At 42.7% G+C, this 25,575-nt stretch overlaps 5 protein-coding genes across 10 annotated transcripts; 1 reads left to right on the top strand and 4 right to left on the bottom strand.

Annotated features, from left to right (window-relative positions):
* Positions 1 to 688: 688 nt before the first annotated feature.
* fastkd2 (FAST kinase domains 2) lies at positions 689 to 6,145 on the bottom strand. Its single transcript, XM_083986360.1, has 12 exons — positions 5,972 to 6,145; positions 4,714 to 5,394; positions 4,527 to 4,630; positions 4,290 to 4,398; positions 4,078 to 4,201; positions 3,816 to 3,955; positions 3,538 to 3,710; positions 3,281 to 3,444; positions 2,936 to 3,172; positions 2,640 to 2,736; positions 1,220 to 1,334; positions 689 to 904 (listed from the first exon to the last, which is right to left on the bottom strand). Exons 2-12 carry the CDS (start codon positions 5,350 to 5,352, stop codon positions 782 to 784), a joined length of 2,025 nt encoding a protein of 674 aa, XP_083842486.1. The 5' UTR covers positions 5,353 to 5,394; positions 5,972 to 6,145; the 3' UTR covers positions 689 to 781.
* A 231-nt stretch (positions 6,146 to 6,376) lies between these two features.
* On the top strand, positions 6,377 to 9,451 carry mdh1b (malate dehydrogenase 1B, NAD (soluble)). Its single transcript, XM_083985751.1, has 10 exons — positions 6,377 to 6,416; positions 6,498 to 6,610; positions 6,691 to 6,825; positions 6,908 to 7,050; positions 7,152 to 7,320; positions 7,413 to 7,752; positions 7,831 to 7,972; positions 8,287 to 8,462; positions 8,550 to 8,689; positions 8,812 to 9,451. The coding sequence occupies exons 1-10, from the start codon at positions 6,395 to 6,397 to the stop codon at positions 8,830 to 8,832; spliced, it is 1,401 nt and encodes a 466-aa protein (XP_083841877.1). The 5' UTR covers positions 6,377 to 6,394; the 3' UTR covers positions 8,833 to 9,451.
* Positions 9,411 to 15,531, bottom strand: retreg2 (reticulophagy regulator family member 2). Of its 2 annotated transcripts, none has more exons than XM_083985733.1 (9): positions 15,247 to 15,531; positions 14,578 to 14,681; positions 14,402 to 14,432; positions 13,953 to 14,088; positions 13,646 to 13,730; positions 13,285 to 13,422; positions 12,913 to 13,001; positions 12,501 to 12,645; positions 9,411 to 11,984 (listed from the first exon to the last, which is right to left on the bottom strand). In XM_083985733.1, exons 1-9 carry the CDS (start codon positions 15,498 to 15,500, stop codon positions 11,170 to 11,172), a joined length of 1,797 nt encoding a protein of 598 aa, XP_083841859.1. In that variant the 5' UTR covers positions 15,501 to 15,531; the 3' UTR covers positions 9,411 to 11,169. The 2 variants fall into 2 exon arrangements, with proteins under 2 accessions (XP_083841859.1, XP_083841860.1); XM_083985734.1 differs by having other exon boundaries at positions 12,510 to 12,645.
* A 782-nt stretch (positions 15,532 to 16,313) lies between these two features.
* prkag3a (protein kinase, AMP-activated, gamma 3a non-catalytic subunit) lies at positions 16,314 to 19,192 on the bottom strand. Of its 5 annotated transcripts, none has more exons than XM_083985230.1 (13): positions 19,048 to 19,192; positions 18,829 to 18,900; positions 18,579 to 18,677; positions 18,402 to 18,483; positions 18,254 to 18,312; positions 18,111 to 18,171; positions 17,971 to 18,025; positions 17,742 to 17,868; positions 17,491 to 17,656; positions 17,258 to 17,295; positions 17,021 to 17,167; positions 16,831 to 16,924; positions 16,314 to 16,523 (listed from the first exon to the last, which is right to left on the bottom strand). In XM_083985230.1, exons 1-13 carry the CDS (start codon positions 19,063 to 19,065, stop codon positions 16,510 to 16,512), a joined length of 1,032 nt encoding a protein of 343 aa, XP_083841356.1. In that variant the 5' UTR covers positions 19,066 to 19,192; the 3' UTR covers positions 16,314 to 16,509. The 5 variants fall into 5 exon arrangements, 1 of the variants encoding a protein (XP_083841356.1); XR_014595870.1 differs by having other exon boundaries at positions 16,346 to 16,523; positions 16,734 to 16,924; XR_014595871.1 differs by having other exon boundaries at positions 16,346 to 16,523; positions 16,734 to 16,924; positions 18,126 to 18,171.
* Positions 19,193 to 19,680: 488 nt separating this feature from the next.
* Positions 19,681 to 24,671, bottom strand: cnppd1 (cyclin Pas1/PHO80 domain containing 1). Its single transcript, XM_083989672.1, has 8 exons — positions 24,412 to 24,671; positions 23,686 to 23,788; positions 23,390 to 23,471; positions 23,183 to 23,303; positions 22,935 to 23,063; positions 22,790 to 22,851; positions 22,559 to 22,676; positions 19,681 to 21,683 (listed from the first exon to the last, which is right to left on the bottom strand). Exons 1-8 carry the CDS (start codon positions 24,472 to 24,474, stop codon positions 21,060 to 21,062), a joined length of 1,302 nt encoding a protein of 433 aa, XP_083845798.1. The 5' UTR covers positions 24,475 to 24,671; the 3' UTR covers positions 19,681 to 21,059.
* Positions 24,672 to 25,575: the final 904 nt, after the last annotated feature.

Here is a 25,575-nt window from a genome sequence, read left to right as displayed (position 1 = left end):
AGGTTGACGAGAACGAAGATACAAGACAAGGAGAGGCACAGACACTTCAAACAATAACAACCTGCACCGCTTCCTGTCTTCCTGTCTGTCTTCTACTGTTTTTCCCTCCCCGTTCTCTCTGCAGATGTGTGGCTGCTGCTTCAAAGGGACTCCACCTTTTACCTTGCTCACCTTGCACTTTCTGTGCAGCTACTGCAGAGCGCACTCCGTTTTTTTTATTGCTTTCATTTAGATGCACGGTTTCACTCATCTACTACCGCAGGCGTCAGCAGGATTAACATACTGTTTCTGTTAGCTTTCTCGAGGCCGTTTTAGGGCAGATGATTAGAAACAGGCGCCTTTTATCATAAAAGAAGCTTTTCCTTCCCCCACAGTCACTCTTCCAGTGAAGAGTGACTCTTTTACTGGGGAACTGAGTTCACACGCTAACCTCTATAATTGCAATAAAGACAGCAAAGTATGCAGTGTTTTTTAAATCTTGCGAAAACACTTAATTCAATTGGCATCAAGCTGTTTTCACTTTTGTTGGTTTAAAAAATCTACAATAAGAAAATCCTCATTATAAATGAGAGACTAAGGAGCAAAACAGTCACAAAATACCCCAAAACGAATTTCCACAGATGTGGATATCAACTGGTTTTAAATTCAATTTTCCATGTAGCACACTGATTTTATACACTTAATTTATTTGAAATATCACTCATTATTATTATTATTATTTTACAAGGCAATAAAATGTGTGTTCATTGCGACTGCACCCATTTAACTGTGACATCTGTCTTCAAGATTGCAGCTGATCCGTTTCAGATTGTGTGTCTGATGTGTGTTGTTCTGGAAAGATCTGTCCCCTGAGGAGCTCCGTCCTCTTTTCCTCAGAGACAGACTGCAGCTCCCGCTCCATCACCTGAAGAACAGGATCAGGACCGCGTCAGTCTCACACTATCACCGAGTAAGCAATTTAAGCATTTTAGAAAAAAAGAATAAAGGAGTAAACTTTTCTCACGGAGGAACGCTATATTTAAAAATACAGTACATATGTGCGTGGTTCACTCCAGATGATATTTTGGACACTGAAGTGCTAACACTCATATCTGAAAGGAACATGTGGCTGAGGGCAGGTCTGTGGTTATACAGCTGTACATTTTGGCTTCCTACCAGATGTGAGAATTTTACATGAAAACAGCGTCAGCAATTATTGGCTCTTTCCATCAAGTCTTACCAGGACGGGGCGATATCCCAGCATCTTCAGATGGCGAATCTTGACCGCCAAGGATCCGCGGGCGTTGGACGTACCGTAGCAAAAACCAGACGGTGGTGGGCAAATAACAGCAGTTCTAGGAGACAAAGAAAAAGCGATTGACAGTTTGAAAAAAAGGTCAAAATTTGAATTCAGGTACTGGCATGACAGGACGAAAGTGTTTTGGTTAATGAAACCTGATAAACGTCTTTGTTTCCACTGAGACAGCTCTCTGTTTGGAGCCCTCTTTGACTTCTATACTTCATTACAGATCTCTAATTAGACTTTTCAACCTTTTAATTCGATCACGGTCTGTTACTGTTTTCTATTTGATTTCATCTTTTAAAATATGTTCAGATTTAAAGGTTTATGCATCCTGACTGAAGATCAATGTCAATGTCAATGTCAACTTTATTTATATAGCACATTTAAAGGCCGAAGGCCAGCCAAAGTGCTTTACAGGATAAAATACAGATCAGAACAATTCAAACAATTCTAACAAAATACAGACAACAAATCACACACTACTAACATTACTTCTTTTTTCATTTCTTCTTTTTTAACAATGGCTGACAGATCTGAAAGCAGAACTAACAAATAATAATAAAAAAGAAATGTGTGCAACGTGTGTGTGACTTTCGTCTTGTTGATCTGGTTTGTTTCTGCCAATATGTGGATATGTGTGGATGAAACTGCTTTAAGCAAACTCTGCTTTATGTTTAATATTGTACATTTTCTTTTTCACTCAACTTTCAAAATTATTTTCCGAGACACTTCCTGTGCAGAGTTTAGGTAGAAAATATGAAACAATAAGACAACACAATGAAGACGGCTTGTGTGCAATCAAAGTGCACATGATGTGCACAAGCATCAAAATGGGGAAAAACAGTCAATGGAAAGTTTTTTCTATATCTATAACTGTTTCAAAGGTTGCTGTTGGACTTGTTAAATCTAGACTGTCTTTATAGTAAAGTTCTTTTTTAACAATGAATTTCTTCAGTTGTTTGGCAATAAATATAAATTACAAGCGGCCCTGCTGTCAGAGCACCGTTTCGTGTCCTAATGAGCTCATTATGTAACCGTCTTGGTTTGAAATCTTGCCATGCTATCTGCGCTTTGTTGCATGTCCACTTTTGGAATCAGATATTTTATATTTCTGATCAGATATTTTATATTTCTGCTCACGGCATGCGTCACTGCCCGACATTTGCCAGAACAAAACCCCCGTAACATCCGCTCCACCTGCTGTCACAGCAATTGGACGTCACCAAACATGACATGAGCGTTTAATTATGTGTGGAAAAAAAAGAAAAAAAAGAGAAGAAGTGCAAAATACCACTGCAGATTTTCTGAAAGATTGAGTCTGGTGCTGTCGACAGAAAAGCTGACACCGGTATCTTACCTTTGACTGCTCTCTGCTGGCGACATCGCTCCTCCTTCACAGCTGCTGGCTTCAGTCACAGAGGTTTGGTTTGGCAGAGGTTTGGTTATCACACCATCTGAGAGGCAACACACAAAACTGCTTGCATCACAGTTTCACAATGAGGTGAAATTGTTTTCTCACGCAATTTAGTTAAGCAAAAAGATGCATATAGATTATGTAACAGAGAACTCATCTCATCAAAATGATAACGCTACTTCAAGAGAAAGAAAATAAAAGACACAAAGCTGAACATGCATCATAAATATTCTCTTTACCTATTAGGTAGAAATTCTCCACCATCACCATTTCCTGTAGCGTTGTGTCTGCCTGCTCCCTCACCACAGTCTGCAGGCTCTCCGAGAGCCACAGGTTGGCTGATGGAGTGTAGGGCGTGCCGCCGCCCAGGACAGATGTGGGGACAGTCAGAGGACGAGGGAGGGGAGGACGGTCGAGACGGAGGCACAGGTCCACTGTCTGAAACATCCTCTGCTGTTGCTGGAGAAACTTTGCCGCTGAGGAGAAACAGAAGAAACTGAGCTGTGAAATTTAAAAAGTCAAAGTGCGAAGGAAATAAAGACTGAAAAAAAAAAAACTGTGTGTGTGAGAGTTCGGTGTCTTACGTGTATTATTAAACTGCTCTATCGTACTACTCTGCAGGAGTTGCTCCAGCGGTGCAGAGGGGAAGTGGCCCAGTAGACACAGGTAGAAGACAGACTTTAAAAGGATAAATCCAGGTATCTTTGGCAGATATGAGTCCAGAACCTGGCTGAGACTGTCCAGGAACCTGGAGGAGCAAGACCAAACCAACACAGACGTCAAACCTTGATTTAAAAAAAGCCACAAAAGCAACTTTTAAAAAAGCGACAAGATGACCTACTGTTGTCTGTGGTGCTGCAGATCGTAGTTAAGAGAAGAGTACACCTTCAGGACGCAAAGGAGGTCTTTAAGCGTCAGGGCATCTGGGTTGGCGATCACCTTCTTGGCATACGCCTCCATTAAAGACGCAGGACAGAAGACGAGGCTCTCAAACACAGACAGGAAGAGGAGCGCCTGGTAAAACCAACAAAAACAACAAAGATGTTAAACACCTAAAGTCTTACAAATACATTAAGGATGAAAAACTTAATATCACAAATACAGGTTCTGCTGCAGCACCTGTTTGTTGGTCCATATGTCGACCATGGAGGTGACATAGTCTGAAACGGCAGTGAGCAGCTCTAAGTCTCTGTAGTGCAGCTCCTGACATGAATGCAGCACTGAAAACAATCTGCTCCAGGGGATTGAATCCAGGTTTTCTACCAGAGAGAAAAGACGTGGAAGATTTTAAAATAACAAATTCATAACAATTCATATATCCCATTTATTTTGCTTTTTAAATGATTGAACAGTTTTGTTTTCTTTGTGGAAAATAACTCACCTACGATCTTCTTACTGCAGACATCCAGCAGTGGTTTGGAGTGGAAACCCATTTTGGCCATTGTTGAGATCATGTGCTGGGTGTTGGGAAGGCTGAACTGGTCTGCCATTGATAAAGCCTTACTCTGGAGAATATATACAAAACATTAATTGTCAAAATGGAACTGATTCAAACACAGGTAAAAAGACAGAAGGGTAAAAACATAATCTGACCTCTAGTTTCCGTTTGAGGCTCAGTGGGGCGTCCTTCCCCAGCATACGCATCATAGTCTGGAGAGATATAACTCTCTTGATCCCTGGAAGTCGGACCTCAACTACCAGCCTGGGACAAAGATATAATAGGAAATGTTATTGAATCTGAAACAGAGGCGGTCGATTTAGAATTAGATTTACATCTCTGAGGTGCTTAGATTCTTGTCTGAGCTATGTGAATTATGAGACAAGCTGTACCTCATGCCGTCCTTAAGTGCATTGACATTGGGGCTGGGCTCCATGTGTTCCAGGCAGGAGGAAAGGATGGACAAGCTCTTCTCATCAAATTCATTCAGTTTCTCCTGTAAAAGGGAAAATAATGTATTAACACATAAATACATAAATTTTGCCACTGTTCACTGACTGACAATCTTTGATGACCTACCTGGCAGGTTCGGAGGAAAGTCTGGATCACTCTGCTGCGTTGAGGCACGCCCAGATTGACCATGCTGAGGAGAGAGTGAGCCAAGTCCTTACTGTGCATCTGACTCACGCTCTTCATGGCCAACTGGAGGAGCTTGTCGAATCCAGGGTGCTCAAACATCAGCTGCAGCTCGCAGCACCGCTGATCGTCCGTCATCTTCTTCATGGTGGACCACATGTGGGTGAGGCAGTTGCTGACCCGTCGAGTCGTGGGTGCGTATTGGCAGGTGAGGTCCAACACGTCCGATGGAGAATTGCAGCGCTGCAGTTTGTCCATGAAGGGGGACCCCTGCCACTCCTGTCCTTGGGGAGTCTCAGCAGGTAGTGACGAATCAGACAGTGATGGAGAGAGCGCCTCCTTCTCCTCCAAATCCTCAGTGTGGGTACGACCTTGTGAGTAAAACCTCACTGCACTGAACAGACTCCTGGCTCCTTGGCATGGCTGAGTTTGCTTCGTGCCCCAAATGTGTGCCAAACGAGACGGGAAATGTGTGTCTTTGATTGATGCTGTCACTAGGAAGCTGTGTTGTCTCCATGGAGACCTGCGGCTGCAGAAGCGCAGGGCCCATCTCATGACCTCTTCTGTCACCCACACAGACATCGTTCAGAGCCTCCTTTTTTTTTTTTTTTTTCAGCAATGTCCCTGTTGGAGCAAGTAGCTTGTTATTAATCCATCAAAAAGTCACAAAGTCTTTTGATCATTTTGAGTCTGTACATGCACAAAGATTGAATGTACTCAATTGGAAACAGAAAGCAGCCCCAGCTTATTCAAATCTTATGACAGATGTTATGAGACATTTAGATAAAATAAAAACAAAAAATCAGTAAAGAAAGCTCTATGGAGTCTGGCAGCTATTTATTGTTTATTTTAACAGCAATATAGTCCGATGGCGATTATGGTACGTGTAAATGTGTGTGATGTTTGCATTACTATCTGTCGTGCATTATGTTTAAAATGAGGAACATCAATAAAGAGAGTTGAAAAAAGCTAGGCTATTGCTCAGTTTCTATTTATAACTTTCTGTTTCCACTGAACATTCTCGGCCACACCCACAGTTACATCATGTAAAACCTTTTTATATACAGTCTATGTGTAAATCGTTAGCACACATAATATACCTTTTCAGTTTACTGTTGCTAAATTGTCAACAAGGTCAACAGACTGGCTCCTCCAACCGGCTAGCCTCTTTAGCTAAGGTTAGCTAAGTGATGCCGCCTACCTTATCGCTCTAACATACACGGAGGTGTCCCAAAGTCCCACATGGCGCCGGCTGCACAAGTACAATTTAAAAGAAATATGATTTAGTGATGAAAAGTGGAGCTACATCACAGTAAACACAGTCCTGTCCGGTGACTTGCTGCTCACACGCTTCATGGTGCTATGTGCGCCGCCATATTTGTTCCCCCTGTCAACATAGAACGCCAGGCTGTGGAACAAATATAAGTAATAATCGTTTTTCTAAAGGTAAAAATGTCTAGCTACACTGTGTATGTTTGTTTTAATCAAGTTTATTGACATTAAAGCTAACATTTGACTGTTTTCATAATACGTTTTTTATTTATTTATGTTTTTGTGTTTTTTAGTCGGACTCATTTAAGCGCAACACCCACAGTTTCCTAGCAACCGACGCTACCAGGATAGAATGGCAAAATTTGTGCTCGCTGGTAAAGTTTGACTAAACTTTAACTATTTAACTGTGTATAAAATAGTTACATTTCTTATTTATGCATTTTCCACATCTACAGGTAAAACAGACTGTCCCTATTTTGCCAAAGCGGAACTTTTAGCAGACTGTCTCGAACGATCTCTGCCAAACTTCAGGGTCCATAAGATCTCCATCCTCCCAGATGACTGGAAGGTGATGTTTTCCCAGTTATAAACAATTAATATATTCCTTTGTGATACTTATTTACTTGCATCGGCGTGATATTTGAACAGGAATGGTTGGAAGCCACCTGCAAAAGAAATGGCTGGAAACATGAGATGTCCCCTTTGGTTTGGAGGGAGCTGGTGGACCAAGGGGGCAAAGGGCTGCTCTTAGGGGGCTTCAGTGACTTCATGGAGCATTGTCAGGTAAGCATAGGTTAGGTTTTCTTAATCCACATCATCACATTCAAGTTCATACTACTGGTTTATTTAATCACTGGTTGTGCAGGACTACTACAACATCACATCAGACATGCCATCAGATATGATGCTGAGCGTTGCAGCAGAAAATCTACAGACTAAGAGGAATCTCATCGTGGAAGAACAGTACCATGCCAGTCTCATCAGACCACTTCACATATGGATCAGCAGGTGGGTTAGTCTGAAAAACTCAAAATGAATGATAAAGAGATCAAAAATGAGCGGAAAGCTGACAGATGGTGTGTACATTTTCCCCACATTTCTTTTAACAGTGCTCTCAGCCCTACCTGCCACTTCTTAATCCCCAATCTGCTTTCTGCTGAAGTGTTCCCACACATTGCTCTAATCAGCCTCCATCTACTCGACCTGGATGGTGATAAATATGGATTGCAGGAGCTGAGGATGGAGACAGAGGACCTGAGACTCCCTATGCTCCATCAGGTATGAGCCTTTTTTTTTTTTTTTTTTTTTTCAATATCTTACATTTTTAAAATCACATCAGACGGAAAATAAAACCACCTATTTATTCACAGGTGACTATTCACACAGATCTGGAGGAAGCGTTTCGAGAAGCGGATGTCATTGTCCTGCTGGACGAGTGGGAGTCTGATGACGGCGACGAGGAAGAGAAGAAGAGGAGGACAGTGAAGGAAGTCTCCGACCGCTACAGAGAGTACGGAAAACTGATCGACACAGGGGCCAAGAAGGAGGTGAAGGTGATCGTATCTGGTGACTCGTTTGTGAACCTGAGATGTTCCCTTCTTGTGGACAACGCCCAGTCGATTGACAGCAGCCAGTTTGTCACCATGGCAACTCAACTGGAGAATGAAGCCAGGACCATTATTGCAAAGAAGCTGGGCGTTCAGGCATCAGGTAGCCTCTGGAAATCATACTTTCCATTACACTTTAGCACCTTTAATGCAAGATTAATGCTTTTTCCCTTTCTTCTAGATGTCACAGATGTCATTGTGTGGGGAAACATCAGTGGTAGTTTCTATGTTGACATGCAGAGGGCAAAGGTTTTCAACTATGATGGGGCAATCAGAGGACCAGCTTTCTTTTCTCAATCTCTCCTGAATGTTTTCCATGAAAGGTTTGTTCTAATAACGTGTAAGAATTAAATATGTAACAGTGCGGTGGTGTAATCTCCGTCTATACACTTTACTGTATTAGTAATCTCCACCTAACTTGCCCTAGCAAGCTGAACAAACAGAATATGATAAGGTCTGGGCGTCTGGCACACACGTACGATCAAATTACAACACTCCCAAACCATACCCAGCTGCGGCTTCAGTCCATGCCAGTGTCAACTGCACAACATCATCTGGCTCAGAAATCCGTCTGCTCCGAAAACAGTCTTGTGCTTGGATACGTCGAAATCCAGTAAATCTTCTTTCTTCCCTCCAGGAAATGGTTGGAGACAGACTTTCAAGAACTGGTACGTTGTCAGCGTGCGGCGGTGGCTTCAAAGACCTGCCGAGCAGCTGCCATGTCGGCCGCGAACGGGATCCTCACCATCCTAAAGGCTTGGAATGGCACTTGCAGTCCAGATAAGATGTTCTCTCTGGGTGTACTATGCCCAGGTAGAAACACAGCAAAGCTCACTGTGTGAAGAAATCACCCCCAGACTTTAAATCCATAAACTAGTGATTGTTTTTGAATATTTTCAGGCTGCTACAATCTCCCTGATGACATCATCCTCTCAGTCCCAGTCACCTTCACAGAGGGTAAATGGTCGGTGCTGTTTGATGTGACTGTTGGTGATGAGCTGAAGGAGAGACTTCAGCTTTCTGCTAGAGAACTCAGGCAGGTACGTGACGTTACAAAAACACAGAGGGATGTTGTACAACACACATTCTCATAGCTGCGATGTGTTATTAGCCCTTATAACAAATGCTTTTAAAGTTACTGACAGTTGTTTTTCTTCTCCAGGAAAAAGAACTTGTGTTATGAACAAAGACGCCTGATACAACACGGGTTAGATAACCAAAAGGAAACAATCCAGATGAATTTTGTTTCAGTTTGTTCTTTTATTCTCTTTAGTTTCACATGTGGAGTCGCAGTTTTGTTTTACCAGTTTAATGCTGACAATAAATCTTTTTTTTTTCCAGCGTTGTGAAACTCATTCATAGCTGTTATATTTTTAGATGTAAAAGATCAAACTGAGTACTTTATGGAAAAAGGAGAAATTAGAAAATATATTCCTTTTTTTAAAATTGTACAATTCGGTAAGTGCCTTTTTTTTATATAGTTCGAGAAGCCATATTTTAAGCGTAAAACACACTACAACCATACACAAACTAGTCTGTTAATATCCTCTTAATCTGATGTTATTACCTCCCATCGTTTAACGTTGGGTTTTCTTTTACAAATGAGGACAAGTCAAAACTTGTCTTCCCCTTGTTGATAATTAGATATCAAACTGGCTGAACACCGTGGGATCTTTTCACCGGAAACATTCAAGTTGACTTTTTTTTTCCCTCACAAATTGTGCAGTACGTTGTCAGTTGACAAGGAGAACTTGAACAGAGTGTTTTTGTTTTTTTTGTTTGGGTTTTTTTTTTTTTTTTTTTTTTACATGCAGAATATACACGTTCCTTTTCAGCATTTCTACACTATACACAAGGAGGCATTGACTGAAAAAAAGGAAAGGTTAGTACAAATACAATGCACTACGACGAGTCGGGAAATGGACACATAGTCTGTTATATTCAATTTGTACAACCCACCCCTGAGATTTGGATGCTGAGTGGTTTACAAAAGCAAAAACAGGCCTCTTCACATAGCCAATTATAATGCTAGATTTCTTTTTGTCATTTCCCCAGCTGCGGCCAGATACATAGGGAATTATTAAAGAATTACTTCTTTTCAATAACAGAAAGAACAAAAAATGCTCTGGTAAAATTAACATTCTTTTGAAAACTGACCTCAAATATTGATAATGGTAAATACATGCGTGATTCATGGCATGCATGGACTTATTGTGGCACAAAGGAGGTTATTTGGTAAAAATACACATCCCAGTGATGACTATACATGTACAAACAGTCGGGTATAGACGGGCCTATCTAACAAGAAGCCTGTGTTTTTCGATAAAGTCGTAGATCAAGAGTAAGTTCAATTACATGTGGACCGGTTACAATATGGATGTATGAAATGAATGTATATTCACACATAAATAAAATTGAGGCGTAAATCACAAAGAGGAAATTCCAGGGACAATTCTTTTGTCTTGCCACATCAAAGTCACTTATGTGTATGGGTAAAGATTCACTACTTGTCAACATCCAACAATGTCAAAGATTAAGTTTCCATTCGCAGGCAACAAGTGAAAGACTGAATGCGTCTGTCAGAACTGTAGATACCTGGGACGTACGGATAAAGTGAAGGATAGTCCTATTGTTTTACTATAGTAAGCCCACCTGGGAATATGCAACTACGTATTATACCTTGGTGTCCATGGTGCCTTCATTAGAACTCTTCTGATACAATCATTATGGGCAACTGAAGGGATAAACTTTACTTTCAAACTCCCTCTCAGCTCGACGATAAAGTCTCTTCAACTGAAAATTAAATTAAATAATTTATAGTATATATTAATAGCAACAGAATCCCAACATTGTCAATTCTTTCATCACCATCTAGATAAACATCTACTTCTGGACGGAAACAAGGTGCAAGGGCTCAGCTCTAAGCCAAGGTAGAAAACAAAGGCATTGTTGTTGACAGACCGAGCTTGAACACAATGAGAAATTTGCTTCCTGAATTATAAAGCAAATCTCAAAGCATGATAATAAACCATCGAAACCACAGAGCCCTGATATAAAACATTATGCAGCCCCCGATGTCTAACCATTAACTCCAAGCTCCGCCCTGAACGCACATCAGCAGACAGTGGAACGCCACAACAACCTCTACTTTAAATCAAGATTTCTGCTCTTTATGTATTTAAGTGTACAGACCAAAACCTAAATGCCACCTGATAGAAGCTGGTGATCCCAGTGATGTAGTTACGTGATGGTCCTGGACTAGACACAGCTCAGGTACCGAGGCTCAATCCTCGACCCCCTGTTGTTGTTGTTGTTGTTGTTGTATGAGAATATGAAAATAGACTGGACCGAGGAATCTCAACCGTCTGCCACGCTATCGACGACCCACAGCTTTAAACTCTTTGATAAATGTTTTATAGCGGTATGTATGGATATAACGAAGGTCTAACATACAAATAAAAACAAAACAGTGGGGAGGTGGGTTGGGGGGGGGGGGGGGCGCGGGGAGGCGACGGGGAAGCTATGACTGTGGTTGATGTTGAGGAGACGATGTGTCCGGAGCTCCTCCTGCCGCCTGTCTGTCGGAGCCGAGGTCCAGCTCCTCGTCCGCCTGCTCCAGTTCACTTTGGTCCAGAAGCTCAAAGTCCTCCTCCTCGGTGGGAACTAGTGTGTCGTCGGGCATCTCCTCGCCGCCGCCGCCGCCGCCGCTTTCCGTCGTGACGGCCTCGTCCAGTTCCTCGTCGGAGCCCGGCGCCCCTATTGTAGTGACTGTAGTGTGAGCGGTGGTGGCGGTGTCGGTGGGCTGGTCGGAGGTCTCCAACGCGCCCGGCGGGGTCTCGGTGGGGAGGAACTCGGCCAGAGAGGGGTCGTCCTCGCTGGCCTCGCTGGAGCGCAGCAGGGCCGACAGAGTGTTCTGCACCACGGTGGAGATGGCCGTGCTCACGATCTCCTCGCTCAGGGCCTCCAGGGACCGCTGCGAGCCCGCCGGGGTCGTCGCCGCCGCCCCCCCGCTCTGCCGCCCCGCCTCCGCCCCTGCGCCCGCCGCGGGCAACGAGCCCTCCTCGCCGCCCGGTGGTCGTCCGTGTCCGTTGAAGTGCGTGTTCACAAAGTGGAGCGGGGACGCGAGGTGCTGGATGAGGAGGCTGGCGGGGCTCAGCGGCTCGCTCTCCGACTGAGCGCCGCCCTGAGCTCCGTCCGCCGCCTGGCCTGGACCGCGCAGAGGGAAGTGGAGCAGGCTGTGCTCGATGGACGGGAACTCCTCCACTGAGGGGAACTCGGGGAGATCCCGAAGGTAAGACTCCTCTGGGTCGCTGTGTAAACTCTGCTGGTCCAGGTCTGGTTTCAGGTACAGATGAGATCAAAAAAAAAAAAAAGTATGTATTGTAAGTCATGTAACTGAAAAACGGAACATTTTCCAGCTTGCAGACTTTAAAGGTCCAGTGTGTAATATTTATCAAGGTTTATTGGCAAAATCTGAATATACTACCAATGAATATATTTGTATAAGTGTATAATCGCTACAAAATAAAATCTGTTTGGTTTTCATAGCCTTATAATTCTTCTTTTTGCTTAGAGAGTGTCGCCATCTTGCGCTGCCATGTTTGTGTGGAATGGAAAATCCAGGCAACCAGAGAGCACGTTTCAAGAGTTTCACATTCCAAAAAAAACAATAGAATTATTTTATAGATAAATAATAGAATCAAAATGCATTTTACACACTGGACCTTTAAATACGACAAAGCGAACCAGGTCCAACAGTGAGCCTACATCAGCAGAACCTCCGAGAGCTTTTACATTCCTCCTAAGCTTCTGTATCAGTACGAACAACAGTGCGTTGTTGATGCGACTTACTCCACTTACCCTCGGAGACGTCGGTGAGTTGAGGAGTGGTGGCTCTGGACACCGAGAAGCCTCCGCTCTCCAGGATGGACGCCTCCTCGTCCGACAGCTCCGAGTCCGTGATGGCCATGGCCAGAGCTGTCGTCTTCACATCCACCTGAGAAAGAAAAGAGTTACAACTGCTAAACAATGCAAATACATCATCACGGATATAAAACACACAGTTGTTGGCATTGTGCTCTGCAAGTTGTAATTCATTCCACAGACAATGCATAGTGACTGCATGCCAGACAACACCGTGAGTCGCTGAATGTGCGCCCAACAGCTGCACTAATGGAATGTGGTTTTACTTGAAAGATAGAAACATTCACTACGCAGCACTTCAGCGGGCGTCGTGTTTACAGGTGTGTGTGTGTGTCCGTACCGTCGGGGCAAAACAAGACAGCTCCTCCTCGCTCTCGCTCTCCGTTTCGGCTCTTGGCTCGTCGCCCTCCTCCAACTCTTTCTTCACCTCTGTGACAAACAAACACACACAATTAATGACCCAAAGGAATGATGGATGACAAGGAAGATTGGCGCACAGTTTTGCGAGCCACGCCTTGAAATAAGCCGCAGGATAATAACTGTACCATTCTGTATAAAAGATATGGGAGCCACTGTTCACTTCCTTACAACATGATCCCATTTGCTCAGTTATGCAACAGGTGGTGTTACAATGGCTAAAGCGTGCATGCACATGTTACATCTGGCTACATCTATATAACCTCGAGGTGTCGGAGACGGCAGCAGCACTCACTCCTCTTGTCGTGCTTGCGGTGCTCCGTCTCTCCCTTCATGCTGTAGTCCAGTTTCATCAGGATTGGCTCCAAGCCCGTGTACATCCTCTGGATCAGTTCGTGGTACACCACCAGCGGCCACAGCAGCACGCTCAGGACTGAAGAGGCGCACAAAATATTTTTTATAAACTGTCTCTACTTTGCAAATGTATCAAAACCAGATGCTGGAAATTGGCACAGGACGTATGTTGCGCCAAAGGCAGATTTAGAAATGAAAATCTAGTTATCCGATTTATGAATGAGGTATTAAGAGATACAGGACTAAAAATGATAAAAACAAAACCACGATTCTTTGAATACACACTCAAATTCAGGGCTCACCTATAATATAGGAGATCATGATTCCTGGTACATAATGTCCAACCACGGCAAGTACAAAGCAGCCACTGCACATCATCACACAGAACTGGGAAACAGAGAAAGTAAGAGCAATAAATAAAAGGCTTCACACCTTCAGGCTGCAGGAGGAAGGTGTGAATAAGAGGCATCTCTGCAGGTGTGTGGTGCATCTACGTGTTTGCATATGATTAAGAGAAATGAGTTCACGCCACTGTTAACACCTGCAGTCGGTGTCGCACCATATAATTCAGTAAATTCAGGAAAATGAGGGATAAGATTGATGTGCTACCTTGCCATGGTTCTGCCGCTTGTACTGCAGCATCTCCTGCAGGTACAGACACCAGTTCAGGTAGCTCTCGGCCAGGTGGTGGCTGAGCTCGGGAATGCTGAGCAGACGCTGCTCACCGGCACCGCTCATCGAATCGCTGTATGCAAACGAGACCACGCGTGCACAAACAAATGCAGGAAGAGAGCGACAAAATCAGCAGTTGTAAAGGAACTGAAAATCTGTAGTTAAAATGCCTCAGGTCGCACTTCAGTGACTCAGAGAGGTCTGGTTGGATTCCACATCGATGTAATGACAGTAGAGGGAGGGAGGGAGGCAAACACAACAAGCAAAACTAGACTGGTAGCTTAAATTTATCAATAATGACAGAGTATCTCCTATCAGGAATAATAAAGAAAGATTATTCCAAGAGAAATGTAAGAGAAAACATGTACACACGCTGCAGTACATACCTTTGCATAGGGTGAGCCTCTGCATGTTGAACTGTTGTAGAAGAAAAAACAACACAAATGTTAGAAGATTTGTGCTCTTAGGGCTTTGACATTAAAAAATAACTAACAAGATGTATTTAAATAATAAGTGATAAAACCAGGGGACCAGGTTCAAAGTAAATAAAGGTGCTGCTTACTAGTAATGATGGGCAACTTGGGCTTCCATCTCTCCAGCAGCATAAGTCCCAGCAGGGACACACTGAGTAGGAACAGAGGCCGCAGGGAGGTGGAGGACAGGAGCCTGTGGAGACACATAGACAAACAGCAACACCAATTGGCTCCTGTTCAACACAGTGACATATAAATACAATAACCACACATCCAAATGCTGGCAAGCTCAGTCTCCACATTGGATTTCATAGACAACACCCCTTAACATAGCACTTCTATTACTGTACAACATGGGAAAGTAATAAGCTGTCACTGACAGCTGGTTAACAAGGCCTGGGCCACTCAGCATGACATGAGTGTTTGTCAGGATTAAGCTGCACAAAAGCAAACAGGCGTAACTACTCTAAATAACCAGTTTCCTATTTCATGAACTCGTTTACGCATCCCCCCTGATACTGTCAAACACATGACGTCGAATTTGTCGCGCTTATAATGAAGTTTAAACCTGCTTGCAAGCTACGTTAGCATCAGGCTAAAGACATGGGATTAGCTAACTTGTCTTGACATTCACTCCTCGTTATATATCCGCGCTGAAGTTAACCAGCTCGCTCTTGGTGCACCTGAATGCATCCGTATCTGACAGCCGAGGAATAAACATGAAACACGCACTCGACGGCAGGAGGGGTTTGGTTTACCAGAATAATGTGTTGAGTGTCAGGGCGACAGAGATGCTGTACAACGGCCTCTCCCAGACCAGCAGCCTCTGCAGCCACAGCAGCAGCGGCTCATACTGCGATAGCCAGCCCTGAAGTCGCTCCCGCAAGCGGACGAGCTCCGGGTTCCCGTCCCCGCAGGCCTGCTCCGACGCCCCGGGTGGGAACAGAGCCTCCAGGCCGACCGAAGAGGAGGTAACCGAGGGGCGTCTACTGGCCTCCTCTCCGCTCGCCATGTTTTCTCCCCCACTTTGTTATGTTGTTTTGGAGATCACGGGGTGTACGGAAAGATCAGCGTCAAGTCTGACGGACCTTTAAAAATAAAACTTCCGGTCATTGCCTTCAAAATAAAAGGCGACAACTACGTAGCAAAACCACTGACGCGAAAATAATGAATGTGTAAAATTAATTTGATGAATAAAAATACAGATTTTGGATACATTTTTTTTAAATTCAAAAATATACTAAGGTAAATTCAAATAAAAACAATTTTATAGCATTTGTGATGAGTAATTCACAGAATACCAACGTGAATGTGAAAGGTGTGCTAAGTGATAGCATAGTGTTTGTTTTTTTTCCTTAACAAAACATGTTCATGTTCAAAAGTGAAATAAAACCTCTTCTTTTTTTTGCAGATTACTACGGAAGCTTGTTTCACTTTGAAGACACTTTGCACTTCCGGTATTCTTCCTGATAAATACTGGCACCTTGATGTACCAATTACACAGATGGGCGGACGGATCACAAGGCCCGTCACGGATGAGAAAAAAATATAGTCACGTGTTTCCTTGTTTACTGTACAGAGAGGATGGGGTTAAAGCTCAAGCGTACCACCGTGTGGTTAGAGATACACGTTGAATTTTATATATTCTCATGCATTTACATAACTCTTTATTAGTTTTATTTTGAAAGCTCATATAATAAGGTTTAAGCATTTTCAGTCATATTCCACATTGTGAATTTCAATAAATGTAGGCCTACACTAAATAAAGAAAAAAAGACCATCAATTTCTAATAGAAATGTTTAATACAGAAATGTATGGTATTGGGTATAACATAAATATTGATCAATTTGATCAAATGCAGCCAATATGGTGATGGAGACCTACAGAGATTCATCACAAAATCAAGGTCAGCTAACTGTCCATTATTGATAGTTGAATTTAACACAGATCACAGAAGACGTCTTAATATAAACAACTGTACAGACAGGGAATTTTTTCCTCCTCGTGATCTCTCATTCGATCACACGGTGGTTTCTGAAAGACATAAACAAAAGCTACAGTCACACTATGCTGGAAAGCCTCAGATAAAGACGATCGATCTTTGTTTGCGAAGCATTAGTCACATGGGGTTGTGTGAGGGAGAGCACATTTGCACTTGAAACTACAGAGCAGGACAGGATGGCGTACAGGGAGTCAAACATGGTAGGGGGTTGTTGGGGGTGGGAGAGAGGCTCCAGAGCCTACCTGCCTGGGTACATGACCAGGACTCATGTCTACAGGTGGTAAAGGAGTGAAGGGGACCCCTCTGTCCCCTGGTGCTAGGACAAAAGGGCATCAATACCTGCAGGGGTTAAGACCATGGCCTGCAGCAGGTCAGACAGAGAGATGATGCCCTTCACCACATCAGCCCTGTCCACCAGGACCAGCCGATGGACCTGGAATAAGGAGGAAATACAATTATATATAATAAAAATAATAATAATAATTTGATCTTTCAAATGGCATCAAAACTCTTTAAGGAGAACATTTACTTCAGCTTTCACAATGCGGTCTAAGATGGTCTCCAGGGTTTCATCAGGATAGCACTTGATCACCCCCTCAACAAAACACGTACGCCTGCGGATGGCTTCCTGCATACTCATATCCAGATTGTTGTAGCTCTTCTGGGCTGCCAGATTCTGCAAGGGAGCACAGACCAGCAGCAGTTTCTGAGCAGGTGTCAGAAAATAAAACTGCACAGGTGATAATGTGTCTGTGTGGTTACTTACAATAACATCAAATCTGGAGTAGAGCGCCACCACTTTCCCTGAGAAAACAAATCACATTTTCCACTAATGGACTTTGTGCACAGCTCCACTAATACTTCCTGAACTTAATGCTGCTCCTTTGTTTCCTGTTTTAGACAAACTGATTAATCCAGGTGTGTCTGAGTAGTCACAATGGCCAAACACACCTGGATTAATCAGTTTCACCAATAATGTAAGAATGCTAAAGAATTTACCGTGTTCATCCACCACTGGCAGTGCAGACACCCGCCTGTCCACAAATATGGAGAGCGCATCATAAAGCGATGCTGTTTGCTGCACAGTGGCGATGTTCCTGAATGTTCCGATCCCAAGCTCCTGGATCGGCCTCTGGATGAACGCTGGTTTGGGAACCTTTCTCCCCTGAAAACATCCAAAAAGAATAACAGGATAAACTAAATTAAACTAACAAATAAAATAAAAAACATCCGAATTAAAGCTTACTCACAAATATATGGAGAAACTTAAGGATTCTTTTGTGGGTGAGAATATGCAGGACGTTTCCAGTCACTGGGTCGATGACAGGCAGCCTGTGGATCTTATACTTGAGTAAGGAATAGATGGCATCGAATAGGCTGGGAGGAAAGAGTAGAGGAGACAAACTGGAATTTAATGCTTGGCAGGGAGAGGAGTTAAAATAGCATCAGGGTGCATCTGAGAGAGTGATGTGCACTCACCTGGCCTCTGGAGAAATACTAATGAGAAAGTGACTGGAATATTTTAAGTAGAAATCTGTGAAAGAAGAGGAAGAAAAGATAAAGGACTGATGGAGACGTGTGCACGGAGATAATCTCATTGATCCGTGTTGGTTATTTACTTTGAAATGAATCACCTCTCCATGTCTCGATCTTGTGGCTCTCCAGCTCGTACATTTGAACCTTCAGAGGCAAACCACAAAGTCAAGTTATGAGTCAAATTAAACATGCATATTGATTTAAAGTGCAACAGAGTCACGCTCACCAGCGGAGACTTGTAATAGCAATGGAGGATGTTGATGAAATCTGTAATAGTCAGCATACCTGTGGCACAAAAGGATGGATGTTCCTGTTATTATAATTCACAGCAACCAAAACTTCACAGAAACTAAGCTGTTCATCTTGACTCTTACCCACAAATCTCTGTAACTTGCTGTCCCACAGAGGCGCAGCCCTCAAGCCGTTTGCCACCAGTGCAAAAAAGGCCTTTTTCACCTTTGGAAGTGGAAAAATAAAACATCAGTGTGTGTGTATGTTTCAGTGCTGCACATATGAGCTCTGTGCTGCTGGTAGAAGAGCTGCAGACTCACTTGTAGCTTGGTATCAAATATGACCAGTTTAGAGCTGGTTGGAATGGCTTCATAGCAGCAGTGGCTCTTCATGAAATTCATGTACACAGTGGCATCAACCTCTAGGAAGAATGGTATAGATTAACATCTGACACTGATCTGAACAGAGAGCAGATATAGACACGGATATATTTATGCATGCACACACATACAAGATAAATGGTTAAAATCAGACGTGTGCGTGTGTTTGTGTGTGTGCACTAAAACTTACAAATGCACACATGACACATGCAGAGCAGCTACCTTGTTTCTGAATTTCCTCCTTCTTTTTTGGGACTGACACCTGCAACAGAGCAAATCAAAACGGCGACACGGCATAGTCAGAATAGCTTGAAATCCACAAGGCTCCTCGTATACTCGCTTCCAATAATAGCTTCAACTTCACAGACTTTTCCCCCTGTTTCATATTCAATCCACTGTGACAATTCACCTGCGAATGAGGCTCCATAATAATTCTGTTGTGTGTCCATGAAAAAGTTGAACGCAGCAGACTCAAGACTTGCTGGTGGCTGTGCTCAGTTCTTCTCCCTTTCCTACAAAGCAGCTGGGTCTATATTAGGAGCTCTCAAGCGGTATGTGTGTGGTCGGGGGGGCGCAGCGGAGGGCTGAAGGAGCTGGCACCGGCTCAGAAGGGGGAGGGACACTCTGGATTCTGCCAAAATCAGACGCTTGTTTCCCGTCACAGTGAATCACACGATCTCACCCTGAAAAGATGCATCCTCATTCTGCAGGGACAGTTCAATAAAACGTTAATTTATCGTTGTGTATTGGCTGCAGAGGGGAAGTGGAAACACAAGATGGAGTAAGATTACTGACACAGATTAAAGAGGTCTTTTTTTTTCCTCTTTTTAAATATGGCTTATATGATTTTTCAAGGGTACATGTTCAACTGCTATGCCAGATGAAACAGCACCTTATGTTATGGTCTATGTAAAGTAAATGTCAAGGCCACATACAGTGAAGAACATGAGACCTAACATACAGTATGTGTCGGGTGTGTTGTGTGGTTCAGATGATTGTTCCACTGATATCGACAAAAGACAATAACTAACAAATGCCACAAAGAAAAGCTTTCTTTATTTTTTTTTCCTACAGATTTTTTTTTTTAAACAATATTTGCATTTTACAGCATTTACAAAATTAAAGGACTTGGTGCTTTTAAGTGTATCAAATTCAAATGCTAAGAGCAACTTGTCAAAGGTTCGAGTACAAAGTAAAACGTCCTGGGGGACCATGTGTAACTAACTGTTGTACAGAAAAATAACCAAGTCTTTACATTTGTTCTCCTCTGGTGTTTAAAAGATGAGCTTCACAATGTGGTGACCCTGGAGTGAATGTCCTGTTGCCATTTAAAATGGAGCCAGATGTGCAAATTCCAGAAGTAAAAGAACAGCTGTTTTCCTTCAGTTTGGTACATTATGTATTAAAAATGTACAGTTCAAGAACCCCAACCGGAAAACCCAGCACACACCCATCTTTTTCTCTACAAATGATCTTCCTCTTGGAGAACTGTAGATTTAATCTCTTAAATTTGGCAGAGCGTTACCCTGTTATCGTAAAGTATCCTTACGTGTCATCCTGTTGCCATGTAAAATCTGACAAAAAGAGATGGACCAGAATAAAAGGAGATGTTACTGATCACTGTGAGAGCAATGACAGTATCGCTGAGGTATGAGGACACAGTGTTCAAACTGCTTTAGTTCTCCTATGCTGAATAAAAAAAATGGAAGATGACTGTTTCATAAGTAACTTGTAACTTGTAACTTGTACAAAAAACTTGTGTATACCATCAGTGCTTGCGGTGTGTGACCAATGTCTGGTTTGCATGAGAAAGATATGTTAACACTAAGCAAATATGGATAAGCCATAATTGAGTATTACTAAATAAACTGACTTCATCCCTTCATTTCACAACGTCCCATCAAAGAGAAAAAGAACAGAAAAAAACTTGCGGTTTACCTTTTCCCCTTTTAGATATGCTGTGTATCCACCGCACATTTTCATCAACTCAAAACACACTCATCACAGAGAACTTACATGACCATGTTCCTGGTCTGAACTTTCCAACATTGACAAATATGGGTAGGAAAAGTGTTTGGTTGAAGCCAAAAAAAAAAAAAAAAGAACATTAAATCATCCTCAAATTCCTTTAAAAGTAAAAAGAAGCTGCAAGAGCATTAACTGAAAACTATGGCGCTTTGCTTATGGCAAATTCATTCTGCAGTAGCAACCTAAGTGCAGCAGTGACCCTTGACCCTGTGCTGTGTTATCAAGCTCACACTCTCGTCGTCTGACATGTGCCTCATTACTCTCGTCTTCACACCTGTATTTTAGATCTGGAAAAGTAAACAAAACATGGTTGATGAGCCATGGAAACGATGCTGGTTCGGTTCCCAGAGTCTATCAGACAGGGTTGACAACAGCGGTGGAGTCTGCAGGTCGTTATCCAGGCATGAGCAGAGCTTGGGCTTTCATAGACTCCGGGTGGCAGGGTCCCAGCTGTACGGGGGGAAACGCCCCCAGGTGAGAGTTCAAACTGGGCTCTGTGGCTCCGAGGAGGCTGGAGGCCGACCATGGCGCGGGGTGCTGGCGGCTACCGGGGGCCGAGGCGTTTTTAAGCCCACACTGAAGAGGAGGGAGGGTGGCGAGGCAGCCGGGGCAGAAGAAGGACGCGGTAGACCAGGTATTGGAGGAGGCTTCCATTTCAGATTTGGATTCTGGGTGTATGTGGCCCATGGAGGCGAGGAGAGAGCCCCAGAGACACAGCACCGACGTCTGTGAGGGAGCCGGTGGAGGAGTTTGTCCGTGGCCTGTTCCCAGTGCGGCGTTTTGACGGTTCCGGCTCTTGTTGGCCAGAACGCAGCAGGGGGGGCGGTGGGCGGGCGCAGCCGGAGCTTCAGGGGTTAAGTCGGGAGTCTGAAGGTGGGTCGGGCTGGGCTCCGGTACGGGTACGGGCGCCAACGGGGGCTGGCCGCTCCTGGACAGGCTGAGCTGGTGCAGCACGGCGCTGGTGGCGATGAGGCCGGCCACACTGGTCAGATAGACCAAGCCCAGCATACAGGATACCTAGAAATTAGTTAGTTAGTTAGTTAAAGTTTATTTCGGACATGTTAAAAGAAATAAAACATAATACAGAAATGGACAGACATAACATATAAAAACTTTGCAAAAACAACATATGAACAAAAAAAGAAATATATATATATAATAAAAAAAATTAAAGAAAATAATTGAAAAATAAAGGTAATTTGATTTTTTTGTTTTTGTTTTGTTTTGTTTTGTTTGTTTCATATCCGAAAAGGAGTGGGAAGAAGTAAAACTTATTTACTCCCACCCCTTATTCATAAATGATTTATCAGGTTATCTAGTCATTATAATATATACAGTAAGTTAATTTATGAGTTATTTAACTGGATTTATTCTAATATATTATTATATTTATATACATATAGATTTATTCTAACATATGATTACTAATCTTTATCTCTCTATATAGTCATATACATATAAAAACATATACAAACACATTCATACATACAAAGACAAACTGAAAGTAACATGAACCGAGCAACAAATAACTAAGTGGGTAAATAATACCCAAATAAATAATAATAAGCACCTTGTGGTTGTCAGACACCCTCATTTCTGTACATACTGAAAATAATTTCTTTGTATTTCTTTTTGAACTGGATTATGTTTGGACATTCTTTTAACCCCACATTCAAACTGTTCCATAGTTTAGTTCCGCTCAGGGTTATTCTTGAGTCGTATTATGAAATCTATTGACTCTAACACCTCCAGCAGTGTTTTGACTGCTTGATCACGAGTTATAAATGTAGACCAGGACCAAAAAAAAACATTTTAAAAATACGCCCTTGGCTCCCATCATGAGACCTCACCCACACATCCAAATATCGCATCCAATCAAATCCTCCTCTCACCTTAGCAAAGTGCTGGTACATGGCTGTGAGGGCTTGGCTCCATGCCGACTGCTCCAGCAGCACACAGAGGTCAGTGTAGGTGAACCAGCCACGTTTCATCCCCTGCCGCTCCGCAATGCTGAGGACACAGAGGCCAGAGTCAGAAACACTCCTTTTTTTTGTTCTATATTTAGTTTACTGACTGAATAACACAGAATAAATGGGCTTTATTTAATGACATTGACTACTAACTTTGTTTCCAGGTGACTCAATAGATCAAAGAAGTCATTTGGCTCTGTGAAAAGGCTCCACTCCTAGAAGATAAGACACAGGTTGGGCCAGAGAACTTGAACCGTACAATTATGTAAGACATATATACACACACACTGCTTCTTACAATGGCATTCAAGAAGTTCATCTCCAGGTTATTGACAGTTTGGACGTCCAGCTTCCCAGCTGCTCCCCACTCATCGTTGAAAACCTCTTCTTCCTCTCCTTCGTCATACAGGTACTTGCTGGCAACCATCTGATGCAAAAGTGAGAGCAGCACTTTGTTAAGAGCATTAGCAACAAGGAAGCTTCTAACCACATCCTGAAAAGAGCGGTGGACACGTTAATGTCAACACAGACACACACATAGCCTACCATAGAGATCAGGAAGAGGTCAGAGGAGGAGATCTTTTGTAGGTATTCAGGGTTTCTGTGTCGGAGCCGTTCTATGTAAACTAAGGCCAGCATCATGGCACATGGAGAGATGCAAGCCTCCCTGGAGGAAAAAAAAATACAACCATTTTAATACAGAAACTGCATGTGTTGCATTTAGCTACTGTCTATATGCAAACTTGTACAAACCTGGCGACATGAGCTGCATATTTCTTCTGGAGCTTTCGTATCGGGCTTGGGGCAGACTTCTGGAAGATTTCGACGGCAATATCTGGAAAAGCAGAAAGGAAAAATGTGGATTCTCAAATGATTGCAATGATTACCGGTAGTTCAGATACATATACATAAATTCTGGCCATGTGTCAAGTCAGTTGTCAATTGGCACAACTTTGAACATTACAAATAAGAAGATAAGATGCACATTTCTTCTGAAAATGCTCAGTTTCCTTGACCAAAACTAGTTTTAAAAACTTCCAGAAACTCACCTGTAACAGGGCATGAGAGGGCATCTAAAGAAACGTCTTTGTCCAGACCATAGTACAGGCGCTTTCTCACTCTTTCAGTCAACTTCTGGTGTCCAGGAAGAAACTGTCAAACAACAACATGAGCTGTTACTCTCACTGCACTTTTCAGGAACCGATCAAGTTAGACTAACCAAATCATTTACTGTCAACATGGCAACACGCCCACAAATATATATATAACACATTTCCAACCAAACTAATAGGAGGAGCTGTATGGGCTGGTCTCATATTGTGGTTTCCTGATTTGGTTCTTATTGCATAATACTGATGTTTCTATCCTGTATGTGTTTTATTCTCATGGTGCTATAGACCTCTCTTTGGGATGTGTCTTTAATAAAGTATATCTATCTATACTTCAATGTACAGATTATTTACATACAACTGTAGAACATACCATATAAGGATATTAGCTGAGGCCCATAGCAGGTCTAACTTACAGTGTTAGCATGAAGTAAGTGGCTAACTTTAAGTGTTAGCAACTGGAGCTACCGCTTTTAAGTTATAATTTATATTTTAAATAATAGACAGAGTCGTTCAGTAACGTTATGGTAACACCGACAACTTCCTAGACAATATACACACTTGGATTAAAGATCCACTGCTAACTAAATTAGCCTGGCTGACGTAAACCTCGGCTAATGCCTGCTAATGCGCCTAGCAGGGGATGCTAACTCAACAACAACATACCGTGAACTCCTGGAAGTCCGAAAACTGAAAAGTCCTCTCGTTAAACAAAGCGTCGAAATCCATCGCTACTGTCGATTGAACATTTAGTCCCCGTCGATTCTTTTATGAACACGATCGATCTCCCGCTCGACCTGGATGGACCCCGTCTATCTGTCCGTCAGTCCTTCCCCCGCCGCCAGCAGCTCAGCTAAGCTACACCAACACGCCCTGACCGGAGAGAGAGCGACAGCGACGACTGAAGCCTCCAGCAGCAGTGAGGCTGTTTCCAGACACACACAGACACAGATGCGGGTCTGGTGGGCTGGGCCGCGCCGTGGGACGATTACACAACAGCTCAGCGCTCCTGCTGGCCACATGATAGGTTTACTGTCATGTTTCTATGTAGGTTAAATATGTAACGTTTACTGTCATGTTTCTATGTAGGTTAAAATATGTAAGACGGAATGCCCTGAAAATGTCAGATGGTGTAACCACAAAAGAACGATAAATATATTCAATATTTTATCCACCTAAAGTGGATTTAAGTATACATAAAATATACTTTATTTTTTTTATCCTAAAAACACCACTAAATATTATGAGAAATTATGTAAAATTTGTCAAGAAACATAAGTGTTGCATTGCAAAATGTATTCCACATTTGACTCCAGATTTATTTTCCAGTAAATAGCCAAGATGTGTATGTGTTTATTCATAGTTTTGATGTCTTCAGGTCGAATCTACAATGTAGAAAGTAATAAAGATAAAGAATAAACATTGAATGAGGTGGTGTCAAAACTTTGGACTGCTAGTGTAAACCTTAAATTGCATATGCATATTTTTTTGCACTAGAATACTCTTAATTTATTCTATTTTATTTTATCTTATTGCTACTTTTTTTTTCCTGTTGTGTTTGCACCTGACATCATGTCAAGTTTGTGCAGTAGAGTGACCTTTACTGCTCTTCGCAATGAAAAATTTCAGATTCTCACCATATCTTCATTAATCTCAACAATAGAGATGAAACATTGACCCACTATTTGGATTATATTTGAGTGTTTACAATTTTACAGACAGAAATACATGGAAAAAACATTTTATTGTTCATAAGTTCAAGACAAAACTACGGAGCCCCTAAAGGGACATGGGAGAAAAAAAAAATTCGGGTGCGACCAGAAATGTTTG

This window comes from Trachurus trachurus (genome assembly GCF_905171665.1).
Source record: "Trachurus trachurus genome assembly, chromosome: 2".
NCBI classification, from domain to species: domain Eukaryota; kingdom Metazoa; phylum Chordata; class Actinopteri; order Carangiformes; family Carangidae; genus Trachurus; species Trachurus trachurus.
The sequence above is the reverse complement of the archived record's forward strand: the minus strand, read 5'-3'. Positions and strand labels throughout refer to the sequence as shown.

What these genes read in the sequence shown, in the direction of transcription:
- retreg2 (XM_083985733.1), bottom strand. Translation starts at nt 15,500, where the DNA reads ATGGCGAGCGGAGAGGAGGCCAGTAGACGCCCCTCGGTTACCTCCTCT. An exon ending in CATGATCTCCTATATTATAG is followed by an intron (nt 13,423 to 13,645) that starts GTGAGCCCTGAA and finishes GCGCCTCTTCAG; the next exon opens with TCCTGAGCGTGCTGCTGTGG. An exon ending in CGTCTCCGAGGGTAAGTGGA is followed by an intron (nt 11,985 to 12,500) that starts GTAAGTCGCATC and finishes ACCTGAAACCAG; the next exon opens with ACCTGGACCAGCAGAGTTTA.
- cnppd1 (XM_083989672.1), bottom strand. Translation starts at nt 24,474, where the DNA reads ATGGATTTCGACGCTTTGTTTAACGAGAGGACTTTTCAGTTTTCGGAC. An exon ending in TATGCAGCTCATGTCGCCAG is followed by an intron (nt 23,304 to 23,389) that starts GTTTGTACAAGT and finishes TTTTTCCTCCAG; the next exon opens with GGAGGCTTGCATCTCTCCAT. An exon ending in TGAACTTCTTGAATGCCATT is followed by an intron (nt 22,852 to 22,934) that starts GTAAGAAGCAGT and finishes CTTATCTTCTAG; the next exon opens with GAGTGGAGCCTTTTCACAGA.
- fastkd2 (XM_083986360.1), bottom strand. Translation starts at nt 5,352, where the DNA reads ATGTCTGTGTGGGTGACAGAAGAGGTCATGAGATGGGCCCTGCGCTTC. An exon ending in CTTTCCTCCGAACCTGCCAG is followed by an intron (nt 4,631 to 4,713) that starts GTAGGTCATCAA and finishes TCCCTTTTACAG; the next exon opens with GAGAAACTGAATGAATTTGA. An exon ending in GCCTCAAACGGAAACTAGAG is followed by an intron (nt 4,202 to 4,289) that starts GTCAGATTATGT and finishes TATATTCTCCAG; the next exon opens with AGTAAGGCTTTATCAATGGC.
- prkag3a (XM_083985230.1), bottom strand. An exon ending in CAAGTTACAGAGATTTGTGG is followed by an intron (nt 18,313 to 18,401) that starts GTAAGAGTCAAG and finishes TTTGTGCCACAG; the next exon opens with GTATGCTGACTATTACAGAT. An exon ending in GCTATTACAAGTCTCCGCTG is followed by an intron (nt 18,172 to 18,253) that starts GTGAGCGTGACT and finishes TTGCCTCTGAAG; the next exon opens with GTTCAAATGTACGAGCTGGA.
- mdh1b (XM_083985751.1), top strand. Translation starts at nt 6,395, where the DNA reads ATGGCAAAATTTGTGCTCGCTG. An exon ending in TCCTCCCAGATGACTGGAAG is followed by an intron (nt 6,611 to 6,690) that starts GTGATGTTTTCC and finishes ATATTTGAACAG; the next exon opens with GAATGGTTGGAAGCCACCTG. An exon ending in GACTCCCTATGCTCCATCAG is followed by an intron (nt 7,321 to 7,412) that starts GTATGAGCCTTT and finishes ATTTATTCACAG; the next exon opens with GTGACTATTCACACAGATCT.